The sequence below is a fragment of the Drosophila grimshawi genome, unplaced genomic scaffold (assembly GCF_018153295.1).
Source record: "Drosophila grimshawi isolate 15287-2541.00 unplaced genomic scaffold, ASM1815329v1 contig_44, whole genome shotgun sequence".
In the NCBI taxonomy this organism is placed as follows: Eukaryota; Metazoa; Arthropoda; class Insecta; order Diptera; family Drosophilidae; genus Drosophila; species Drosophila grimshawi.
This window is the reverse complement of record NW_025063240.1, coordinates 22,473,284-22,485,692: the sequence shown is the minus strand read 5'-3', so window position 1 is coordinate 22,485,692 and position 12,409 is coordinate 22,473,284. Positions and strand designations below refer to the sequence as shown.

The window sequence follows — 12,409 nt, the reverse complement described above, 5'->3', positions numbered from 1 at the left end:
ATGACAAGCATCTTCTTTTTTGCTTGCAGCTGCCGAGTCAACAGACAACCCACTGCAAAATGGTCAGCCGGATGTCGCAGACACAACAACTACAACAACAACAACAACAACCGCAGCAACACCTACAACAACAACCACAACAACAACGCTACCGGTAAGCCGTGTAAATTTAAACAAATTGGCGCCCCTCGTCACAATTAGTGAGACGAACTTGCATGAGCTGTGAGCGGAGTCAGTCCAAGACCCCCTTTTGTCCACTCCCATGTAAATAACATAAAAAACACACACACAGCATGTCATTACATCCTGACACATTCTGAAAAATATTATTAAATATTAAAATCGAAATTCTTTGCCTGCTGATTGCAATTTTATGTTTTATAAATATACAACTACTACTACAACTACTACTACATCTAGTCCATAGCATTGTTATTGTAAATTATTATTATTATTATTAAATTATTTGACATTTTAACAACAACAACAAGAACTGCCATTTACTAAGCATTTTCTTTTTTTTATCATATTTTAATTAGGAGTCTCTGATTTTGTCAGAATAAAATTCGACTTATTGCGATTTTTTACTCTATTAAGCTAGATTTTGACAGCTTAAAAATAGCCAGCAGTGCAGCCAGAGGATAGTTCAATTTTGTCTCCGGCTCCATAAAGTATATATATATATATTATTGATCAGCATCGATAACCGAGTCTATTGAGTCATATTCATCTCTTTGTCTGCTTATGTCCCTCAGTTGTACAACTATTTTAATGAAACTGTGTATATATCCGTCCTTTAGCAGGCTGTAAATAAATATAGCTGTCATAGGAACAAATTACGCATTTTTGTCATTCTTACTTGTGTATTATTGTCCAATCAAATGTGACTTTGTTTCAATATGAAGAGTTGATTATTTCTATTGATTTTAATTTAACAAAATCAACAAATGTGTACGAAAACCAGGCAGAGTTAAATTTAAGCCAAATATTTTCTTCGCATAATCAATGTGTTTATGTTGTGTGTGTGTGGTATTTTTTATGCCAGCCAACTTATTGTTGTTCATTTGACCGTTGTTTGTATTCTGCAGGCAGACACACAAAACCAGTTGCAGAGCATGGGTGTTCGACTAGGCGATACCCCGTAAAAGGGGTGTGCCAAAACTAATAGCTCGTTTCTTTTCAATACTAACAAATATATAATTTACTTTACTGATGTCGCCGAAGCTACCCCATTTCACTTTTCACTGGGTGCATATTTATTACGTGCAGAAACTCAATATTGTTTAATTTTGAAATAATCGTAATTTAATGTCGCCAGTGTATTGTGCATGTTGTTTTAATTGTTGTTTAAATATTATGGGAATGCTTAATTAAAATCTGCTCAAACTCATTTGTGGGCGTTAGTAAAAGGGGGCGTAGCACTAATAAAGAAAATATAACTGGTTACGAAACTGGCAGCAAACGGCCAAAGCATTAAATAGGCTCATATGGAGGATGTGGCACCAACAATTGTTGTTGCAATGTGGCAACAAGGCAGCTTCATTTAAATATGAATTATTTAATAAGCAAAGAATGCAAATTCTGCCAACACAATGCTTTCATTTTCGTTTTATTACACATCGTTCAACTTAATGGAATTTCATTTGTAAGCTGTGAAAAATGCATTAAAAACTAACGATTATTATTGTAAATACGCTTATGAATATTTTAAAGTGCTCTTCAGGGGCTTGACCCGACTTACGACACCTTTTGTTGCATTTTATTTTCTATAAACCCAGCAATCTATTTTCTTGGCCACAATTCGAATTTTTTTGTGGCTATTCTTTCCTGCAGCTGTCCACTCTTTTAAATGTGTGTGTGTGTTGTGGGTGTATTTAAGAGACAAAAGTAAGAATGCTGCGGTCGAGAGCGCTCGACTAGGAGATGTCCTGAAGTTGTCAAATAGGCTTGCTGATGGTAGTTTACTTAATATGAAAATATGTTGTAATTTCTGTGTTTCTTAAACGAACTTAATCAAACTCTTACAGTTCATCAATAATATATCTGAAGGGGAAGGCTATATCTTAACAATTGTGTCTTCTAATGCTATCGTTAATCGATTTGTATCGATGTTCGCGAAATAAACTCGATCTGCGTTTGGTTAACGAGAATTTATATGCCAAATTTCGAGCTCCAATTGTATCTGAGAGGGGCTTGTTCATACGGACAGAATCGAATCAGCTGTCGATGCTGATCAAGAATATATATATTTTAGTCTCAGATGCTTCCTCCATCTTCCAACACAACTTCAATATACCCTTCCCCTGCATAAAAAAAAGCGAACATCGCAAAAATTCAGCACAGCGAATCGCAGCAATTGAACTGCATTTGTGGCATGGCTTGCCTTTTGTTGCCAAAGACATTTTCGAAATTAATATGCATTGAGGCAACAAAAAACAAGAAATAAAACTCAAGGTATCAAATGCGAACAAAGGCCACAAGAGAAAAAAAGAACACGATGCTGCACACAAAGGCAAACAAAGCTAAAACCAATAATAACAATTGCTGCAAGCCAAGTCACAAATTATGTGATATCATTTTGCAGGTGGAGGTAAAAGTTGATATTTTTAAAAGCATGTACTTACTACCTGGATATCAATGAATAACCATGATTTATGTATGAAGCGCCAAAGAACTTGAAGAAACTTGAAAACTGACTTTCGGCACGACTAAAAAACTCAACTTTTCCCCATCTCTGCTCTGCTTACGAACTATGTAAAAGCAAAATATTGAACTTATTGGCTTTTATGTAGTTTCAGCATCAAACGTACCCATCGAAGGGGTGTAGGAGGGGAGTGGTGGTGGCGTGTTACTTTTGAGCTTACTTAGCATGTACTTTTCCCCGACTTGAACTTAAGCTGCACCCAAATTGAATTTACCCAAGCTGCTTCCCAAAAAGCTAGCTCCAATCTTGAATCTCGAATTGCAAATCTAGAGCCTTGAGCTCAACGACAATACTGTGCCTGTGTTAGACTAACAGTTACCCTGTAAGTGTGGCAACTACTACAGCTGCCACTTTAGTTATTTGTTTTATTCAAGTTAAACTTTACTTGAAGCCAAGACATCCATTTTCGACAGCTGTGCTGGGTATTTGAAATGGCGAAAGTTGTGTGGGCAAAGTGCGTGTGGCATTGTCTGAGCACCATTGTGCAACACTCGTACTTGCAGCCGTTTCCGCCTGACTTGCGGCGTTTGCGTTGCGTCTTCCTGGCTGATTGCAACGCCAGCCCGAAATTGAAGCGTATCCTAAAAAGTTTCGGGGTTTTTTTTGGGGCATCGCACCCCAAATCAAAAAGTTTCGCTTACAGCCGCAAGGGCAAAGGGGAGTGGAGCAGCATGGGGGAAGTCAAAGCTTTTGTTTAAGCGGCAGCAGCCAAAAAAACGGGCTGCAAGTGCCACAACTGCTGTACTGCCACAGATATTCCTTCTGTGCTTGCTGCGTAGTTTGAAATGTTTTTTATTTTTGCTTGTGGTTGTTTCTTTGCATTTTCTTTGCCACTGCTACGGCTGCTGCTGTTCATTTGGGCCTTGCCACAAAACGCTGCACGCACTTAACTTTTGCTGCTACCAGCTACCACAATGCTGTGGTGAAACTCATTACGGGCTTAGAATGCAAAAAGCCAGCAAAACAAACCTCAAGCAGCAGCAGGAGCAGACACACAAATGCACAACAGCAAAAAATGCAGTAGACAACTTTCTATAAGTGCATAATATCTGTAAGTGTGTATATAAGTGTGTGTGTGTGTGTGTGTGTGCACTTGCAACTCTTCTATAAACCTTAATGAAGCACAAAGTCTGGCTAATGATGTGTAAATTAAAACGCCAGCCTCACACAAATAATCAATAAACAGGCAACGCGGCGTATGCGCAATCAGACCACAAATCAAACAAAGCCGAGAGCTAAATCAATGGGAAATTCATACATATATTTATATATATATGTATATATAAATAGAATGGAAAAGAAATCAAAGAGTTTGCTTTGATTTATCACAGGTTGCAAGCTTGCTTGTGTAAATAGTACAAAAAATGAATTTAAAGAGTGGAGAGACTTGAACTGGAAATACCCTGTTTGCAAGTTTTTAACTATCATAAGTCTTAGATTTGCATGTGTTTGAGTATGTATGTCTGTATGTATGCGTGTGCGCTTGTATTTATGCATGTGTATAGAAAAAGCTTTATGCGGTAATCGATTTGTATCGATTTTAGAGGAATTGAGAAAATGCATCCATCTGCACAACTTTACACCTCTTAACCTTTTTGAATGGGTAGACAAATACAGTAGAAAGATTTAAAGCATCTCTTTCTGCAACAACTAAAGTGTCGTTCGATTTAATAATTCAATACAAAATTGTTACCTGATGGAAGCTGTTCAATTAGCCAACTCGCTTGATATAAGGCACTTTTGGCATGTAAATGTAGAATTCGTGTTTTGTTGCACAAGATTGAACTGCAAGTTAATTTGTGTTGAGTCGACTACAACTTCCAATTAGGGGTTCATTAAAGTTTGCGATTGACTCAAGCATGCCGCAAGGAAGGGCACACAGTTTGGCAGTGCGACGGGGAGGGGGAGTGGAACCATTAGAACTATGTGGAAAATAATAATGCATGCCACATGAATAGAAGCACGGCGCATACTGTGTGGCATGTTAATTAAAAATTACTGTGCATGACATATTAACTGTGAAATGAGTGTAACGGTAAATGCTAGCCCGCAACAACAAAACAACATCAACAACCAATTAAAGAAAGTGATAAAAACTCACGAGAATGCTGAAAGAATAATTAAAAGAAAATATTAAAACGTAAAAGAAACGCTTTTAATAAATAATGCAACTCCAGCAGCAGCAGCACAAACATGAACACCAAGTGCAACAGACACCGCCGTCGACAACGTCGCCGCCGCCGCAGCAGCAACCGTTGCCACCTCAGCAGCAGCAGCAGAGACAGCCGCTACAAAGAGCGGCAACACTTCAACAGCCGAGCACAAAGGGACGACGCAAGGGGGCAGCGATGAGTGCAGCGCCAACTGTGCGACGACAAGTCTCGTGGGGGCCGCCAATCGTAGCGGAAACGGATGTAGACTTGCCAGCAGCCGCCACAAGCGGCGGCAAGGACACCACCCGCAAGACGACCAAGCAGAATGGCTATCACGGCGTCAATAGACGAGCAGCAACGGCGACAACGACCCGCAACTGAGCAAAACAAAATAAATATATCTATATATCTAAATATATATAAATAAACACATATAAGCATGTACATATATATATATATAAAAGCATAAATATTTAGTCGAAACGAAAGTCGCAAGTCGAAAGCGAAATCAAACACAGATTGAGCACAATTTTTATGGAATAAAGCAGCAAGAAATAAAAAACAATCAAAACAAAAATATGCTTAAGCATATTGAAAATCTAATAAAACGGATATTTATGTATATTTAAAGATGTTTGTTCCGGCATAATAGACACACTTTTCTTTTTAATTCATGAGAAATTTATTCTTAGAACTTGCGACTTATTTAAAATTGATGGCTCTTTTTGTATCAGAGACAGCGGAATTCAGTTTTTTGGGACTTAGTTTAATAGAGAAATCATATTGCGAAAAAAAATACAATTTTGCGAGACGAACTTTAACTACTAACAACTATAAAGATTGAATTAGTTTATATTAAAAACTGTATTTGTTCAGCGATAAAAGCAGGTAATTAAATAATATTAGAGCTAGATTTTTAATTGCATGTTTGAAATACACAAAAAAAAATAGTTAAAGTAGAATAAAATAAAGTATTAATTCTCTATTATAAATATAGTTTAATAAATTCATTTGTATATAAAATTAAATTCGTAGCGGAGCTTTATAAGTTTTAAAGTTAGCTGAAACTTAAATCAAAATTTCTGAAAATATATTTCTCTTTAAAAGTAAACATCTATTTTAGGCATGCCGATGATAAAATACCCTTGCAGAGCAAAGGTAAACTAAAAAGTTTTTCATTCAAACTACAAAAAGTAGATATAAATTTATATAAATATGATTTTAACTCATTTTCTAAAAACGACTTTTATTTTAATTTTGAGCCTTATACAAATACTTGATGTGTGTAAAAGGCATATTACTAAGAATATATATACATCTATATATTATAAGACCCTTTCTCCAAGTCTATATAATAATTGCAAAACGAACTTTTAAGATTTCATGTGTGGAAAGTTTTTGTATTTCGAGCCGAACTCAGTTCATGGCTAAAATACATATACATATATTGTGAGGGGAAAATTCCATTTCCATATGTATTAAGTTTAAGTAACTGTCTTCCTGCACCCGCTGTGTGTTGTGATATATGTTTGTTTGTATGTTTGAAAGGTAATAAAAGTTTTTTCGTTTGCCTGCGAAACTTGCGAAACAAAAAGCACAACTTTAAAATGTTTCTTATTTAACAGAATTATACAATGAGTATGTACACACACACACGCACACACACACACACATATTAATTTTCATTTATTTAAATAATTTTTATTAAAAAAGTTTCAAGCGAAATATGTTGACGACAGTAGCAAAAAAAAAGGTAAAATGAGCATGGAAATATTTTTGCACACATAATGACACATCAATATGTAAGATGTGTATGTGTGTGTGTGTGCGTGTGTGGGAGTGATGGGAGTAATGGGAGAGTGGACGAGGGAAGGGGCTAAGGGCAAAGAGGCAGGCAACCAACAGCTTGTTAGTGGCTTTGTTGGTCAGTACTTTCAACTAATGTGTTTTGTGCGACCATACAAAATCTCAAGCACCCATTTACACATACGCAAACACACTCGCACACACACGAACACACACACACATAGATACAACACTCAGGCACACTCGCTCAATGTACTTAAATTGTTGTTGTTGTTGTAGTTTGCAGCTGCTGCTGCTGTTTCCCCGGCTGCCATTTGGGATGCCAACAAACCGCAGAGCACATGTATGATATGTGTGTGTGTGTGTGCGTGTGTGTGCTGATGTGTGTACTCGTGTGTGTGCCTGGGTCAGAATGGCAGCTAGCTGTATGCTTCATCGCCTTTAGAGCGCTGCCTGCATAAAATAACCGCATAAAATGTCGTTAAGCATAACGAAATTGAGTCTGCTCATAAATTCAGATTATAAGATTAAAATGTTGTGATTTTCGCACGCAAAAGGGGAATACCCCTTTTCCCCCCTCTGCCTCTTATCCCCAAAAATAATGAAACACAAAAATTGGTGCAACGAGCTGGCTTTTCTTGGCTTTTTTCGCTGGCAGGCAGGCTTATTGAAAACTGCTGCTGATACGAGCAAGGCGATGGGGATGTCAGTGACAACGATGCCAAAAATTAATGAGTTTACGACTTTTATCGCCCCAAATGTCGTCGCCTTAATGCCAGCACAATTTATGCAGCTAGCGACAAGCGTTGATAAGTCGGAAAGATTTTTACCAGCACATGCTTTGCATAAGAAAAACTTTGTCAGCTTTCAAAAGTGCTACAAAGGAAGCGAAATACTCTGTAGAGAGTGTAAATTATCAGAGAAGCAGAGAAGTGATAGCTCTGCGAGATACTCTGCTTAGAGTATTGAATAAAAGATAAGAGTATCAAAATATCAATTCAATTCAATTTAAAAGAAAAGTTTATCGGGGAGATAGTCGATTGAAAGTATAGACTTAACGATAAGGATTTATTTGTTTATCTTAGAGCTTTGACAGGAGCTGGTTATGACAGAGGGATACTCGGTTTGGAGTATAAACTACGATATGGTCGTTAAACATTCCTCTGGGCTATACGATATTCAAAGTATAGTCCAAAAGATATGGGTATCATTATATCAATTGTGAATTATGTATTCGTCTAGGAGAATAGATAAACCAAAATGCAATATCAACAAGAAAGAAAGTCTAGAAAGGCCCTTATAGACCAGAGTCAAATAGCCAACTATACATTAAAAAAATAGACCAATTTGTTCCTCGGAAGCTATATGATATAGTAATCCGATATTGATAATTTTTGAATATGCAATACAGAACGTATAACCGATGAATTTGGTTTGGATAATTTAGTAAAAAATAAAGTTGTTCTACAAGAACTCTTTTTCGGTCGATTGTTTCCATGGAATTTACCATTTATCCATGTTGTTCAAGTTTTATTCACATACCTTTAAAACTTAAGGGTTAAGGAACAGACAGACAGAAGGCTGGATAAGTCTGCATAAAATCAATATCAGTAGTAATAGTAGTATTGTGTAGTAGTATTTGAAGAAACACAATTTATTCATCGCATTTACTAAACTTCGTCGACCTTCTTTGCCCCATCGCGAACAGGGTTTATCAATTGAGCAGTACTTCAGCCCTCAGATCATTATCCTAATTGCATACGTTTACCGAACTTAAAATACATAAAGGTTTTTGATTGCTTGCGAAACGAGCAGCGAACGTTTAATGCCAAATATTTAGATAGCTGGCCAACAAATTTAGGTCAGCTGTCAGCTGTCAGCGTTGGCCAAAAACACTTTTCGGTCAGCCGTGAAATACCCAAAAAAAACCAAAATGCAATCAGCTGTCTATTCATTATGAGGCTAATTGCGAGTTGACCCAAAAACACAACAACAAAAAACAACGAAGAAGAGTGAAATGGATTAGCTAACAAGGCGCAAATGAGCTGCAACGTGCAACGTGTTACGTGCAACGTGCAACGCATGTAATGGACATCAAACTGTCACTTGACCCATAAACTCTACGCTGTTTGCCCTAATCCAGGATTAGCGTGTGAAGAAGCAGCAGCAGCAGCGAAATGCGAGTAGTTGCCACGTTCGTGTTGCTGCCACACTGTTGTTGTTGTTGCCCCGTTCTTGTGGTTGGTTGCTGCTGCTGACTTTACGACACTTTTTAGGTAATGAATGGGTTTACATTTTTTAATCCAGCTATAAAAAAAAAGTGCAACGAATGCGATAAAGCTGCGCGCGCTCATAAAAAAAGAGCGAACGGCAGCGTCTGACCTGACCCCTGACCCCTTTGCTCATGAATGGCCGACAGGAGCAGGTCAGCTGTGTTGAACTTGGCTATAAAAACAAACAGCGACGCCTCAAACGACAGCAAACGTAACTCAGCATTCCATTAGCCAAGATGTGCAATCAACAGAAGAAGATGAAGCAGCAGCAGAATCTATCAGTTAATACATCGGCAACCAGCTCGCCCCCCTCACCCACTGCTGCCTATGCGTTGTACTTGCACCGCGAGGAGTTGAGGTGCCACAAGGCGCAGTCGTCACGTGCCGCAATGACAAAGATACATTTGACCAGCGAATTGATTGCGAGAACCAAGGAGAACATCGGTAAATGCAGCCAGGAGGATCTACAGATATTGGCCAGAGAGACGATCTTCAAGAAGAGGATGCAACGCCATTTGCACTACAGACGCCAGCAGTTGCAGGCCTGGTTGTTGGCCAGAAAACAGGCCAAAATTGGCAAGCAAATGCAGTGAGAAAGAGAGAGAGAGCAAATAGTCCATTGTCAGAGGAGAACAGCCAAATGTGATGGGAGATGATGAGCAGTTGATGGATGGGAGAACAGCCGAAGTGATAAACTGGCCAGGAAACTATAAAAACTTCAAATATAATTGTATATAATATGCTTTAAATAATGATAATAAAGGTTGATATTACACTTTTTCAGTAAAGAATGCTGTTAACTGAAGATAAATAATCTGAGATAATGCCCAAGTGGCAAGAATAGAAAGAAAGGCATTTAGATAACTTGATAAAGAACTCAATTGAGAAATCTAAAGATGACTCTATAAAGAATCCTAAAGAGATCCCTATATAATATCGATGAAAAACTTTAAAGAGAAATCTAAGGAGAACTCGATAGAGAAATCTTAGGATAACTCTATTAGAAAGAACTAACGAACTATATATAGAAATCTAAGGATATCTCTTAGAGAAATCTAATATACAACACTACAGTCGAAAGTGTTCGACTAGGAAATTGCTTATACTATTTTAGTCTATATGAAAATTGATTTTGGTTAACAAAATCTGTGATTCTGATCCGATCTTCATGCAATATTTACAGTTGAACAATATTGTGACTGAGTATATTAAATATAAGTTAGAAGACTCTATCTTTACAAGTATCTTATCGGAAATCGATTTGTATCTTTGATCAACTCAGCTTTTACTTTATGGGGTCGGAGATTCTTCCTTCTACCTATTATATACTTGTACACAACTTCATTATACAATTTGTATCCATTTTCATCCAGGGTATATAGAGTCATTAATTGCTTATGCACTTTGTAGAGAAATAAAAATTCAAATCAATGCTAATAATTCTCTAATCTAGAATCAACTCCAAATATATTCACTTAACAGTAAAGGTTTCGATTGAAATAAGTCTGTTTTCCATTTGAGCAGTACTCGGAGTAAACTTCGATGATTATGTCAGATAAGCTTTAAATTGCAGGAACAGACAGTAATAGTTGCATGCAGCCGTCTCCAATTATGCAGCTGTACAAATGTTAACTGCTTGATACACACACACCATACACACACATAACACACACACACACATGCCTAATGCAAAGTACTATTATGCCCTAAGCATACAATTTCCCATTTAAATATTAGAATGTTTCCACTGCTCCACTGCAATAATAATGCATTCCACCGCGTCTCTCTGCCAGAGCCAGAGCCAGAGGACAGAAGGTTTCAGGCGGGGTGGTGTGGGGTGTATGGGGATTGGCGATTGGGGAGTGGGGTAAGGGCTGTGGTAAGGTAGGGCTACTCGCTCTTAACTGCTGGCGACCTATGCTCGTTGTTCGCTTCTCGGTTTTGCGTCGTAATAGTGTGAAAACAAATTTACACGTGATTACCAGCCGAGTTGCAACCAGCCAGCGTTTAATAAAACTCAAACAAAGTGGCGCGTTGCATAAATTTGAGCAAGGCGCAGCAGCAACAACTACAACAATAACTACAACATCTACAACATCAGCAGCAAGAAGAACAAGACGTGTGCCAACAGAGGGCAGAAAATGCTTCTCCCTTCGAATTGTTATACCCTCAACCCAGTGAAAATGGGTATAATAAAGTGTTATATATTATTGATGCGCATCAACAGTCGAGTCAATTTAACCTTGAACTTCTCCTTGTTCTTTCATTTTATCAATAACTGAGTCCGTTTTGGGACTATCGATACAAATCGATTAACGATAAAAACATGAATCATAATTATGAAGGTATAGACTTCTATTTGAGTATTAATATATAGTCAGACATAATCAACAGTAAAAACTACTAGCAATAATTTTCCAGCTGGCTGCTGAGTATCTGTTCGTCGAGCACTCTCGACTGTCCCGCTCTGACTTGTTTTGTTCTTTTTCTCTATCCTTTTTAGACTGCATAAATTTTAATTAAATGTCACTCATACGCCATGTATGCCAAGTACAATATGTGTGCGCAGCCTGAGTTGTTGCGTGTGTGCAATTGACTGTATGTGCGTATCTCTGTGTGTGTGTGTGTGTGTTCGTGCGACAAATGAATGTACACACACACACAGGCACACACTCGCACACTCAAGTGGCACGAATTACAGTTTATTGAACAGCAACAGCAGCCAACAGGACCAAAAAGGAAATAGCAAATAAAGCAAACTCAACTGGGAGCTGAAACAAAAGTTGTTTCCACTGTGCAGCATCGAGAAGCATTCAACTTATCAGGGAAAGCATATCTTGCAGATGGATTATCTGTTAAGAGCAGACTCTAAAAGTTATATTTTTCTACGAGAAACACAAAATATTCATGAATACAATCAAACATAAATGGAAAACAGATTGCTGACTGCTTGAAAAGGCTAGAAAGCATCAATTTTAAAAGAAGATTACCTCCAAATGGAAACGCTTTTAAATGGTTGGAAAGCTGACAGTTAAATTATGAAATTCAATAATTCTAGTAATACTATAATCGCAGTCTATTGATTTTTATGGCTCAGCGTCATAAGCTGCTCAAAAAATTCAACAAAAATCGAAGAGCAATAAAAAATAAAATAACAATTTCTATTTAAGCTGTTTTAATGCACTAAAAATAGTGATTACAGTTTTGCTCAAATTCCAACTAAATTCATTTAAAGTTTCATTTTAATTTTGTACAATTTAATTAAGCCACCAATTTGCCATCGAGTTTTTCTAACCAAAATTAAAGCAAAACAGATACAGAGAATATGAAAAATATATATAAGGAATAAAGTGTTTGTGGAGAATATAGAACAAACCCAATTGCTTTGGATGCATTCGGTTAGCATCAAATTTAGTCGACTATAAAAACTCGAGTTCTTTTGTTCCCTTTTTTCTGTTTCCCTTTGCAGAGGG

At 37.4% G+C, this 12,409-nt stretch overlaps 2 protein-coding genes across 5 annotated transcripts in view; both read left to right on the top strand.

The window, feature by feature from the left end:
- Positions 1-12,409, top strand: part of LOC6558003 — a 67,174-nt gene that overhangs the window by 51,662 nt on the left and 3,103 nt on the right. For all 4 annotated transcript variants that reach the window (XM_001983211.3, XM_043215604.1, XM_032743241.2 and 1 more), the window contains exon 20: positions 30-154. In XM_001983211.3, coding sequence (XP_001983247.3) covers positions 30-154 — 125 coding nt within the window. The remainder of the gene's footprint in view (positions 1-29; positions 155-12,409) is intronic.
- LOC6557757 lies at positions 8,825-9,777 on the top strand. Its single transcript, XM_001983215.3, has one exon. The coding sequence runs from the start codon at positions 9,173-9,175 to the stop codon at positions 9,527-9,529; it is 357 nt and encodes a 118-aa protein (XP_001983251.1). The 5' UTR covers positions 8,825-9,172; the 3' UTR covers positions 9,530-9,777.

Coding starts and splice junctions, on each gene's coding strand:
- LOC6557757 (XM_001983215.3), top strand. CDS start 9,173: ATGTGCAATCAACAGAAGAAGATGAAGCAGCAGCAGAATCTATCAGTT.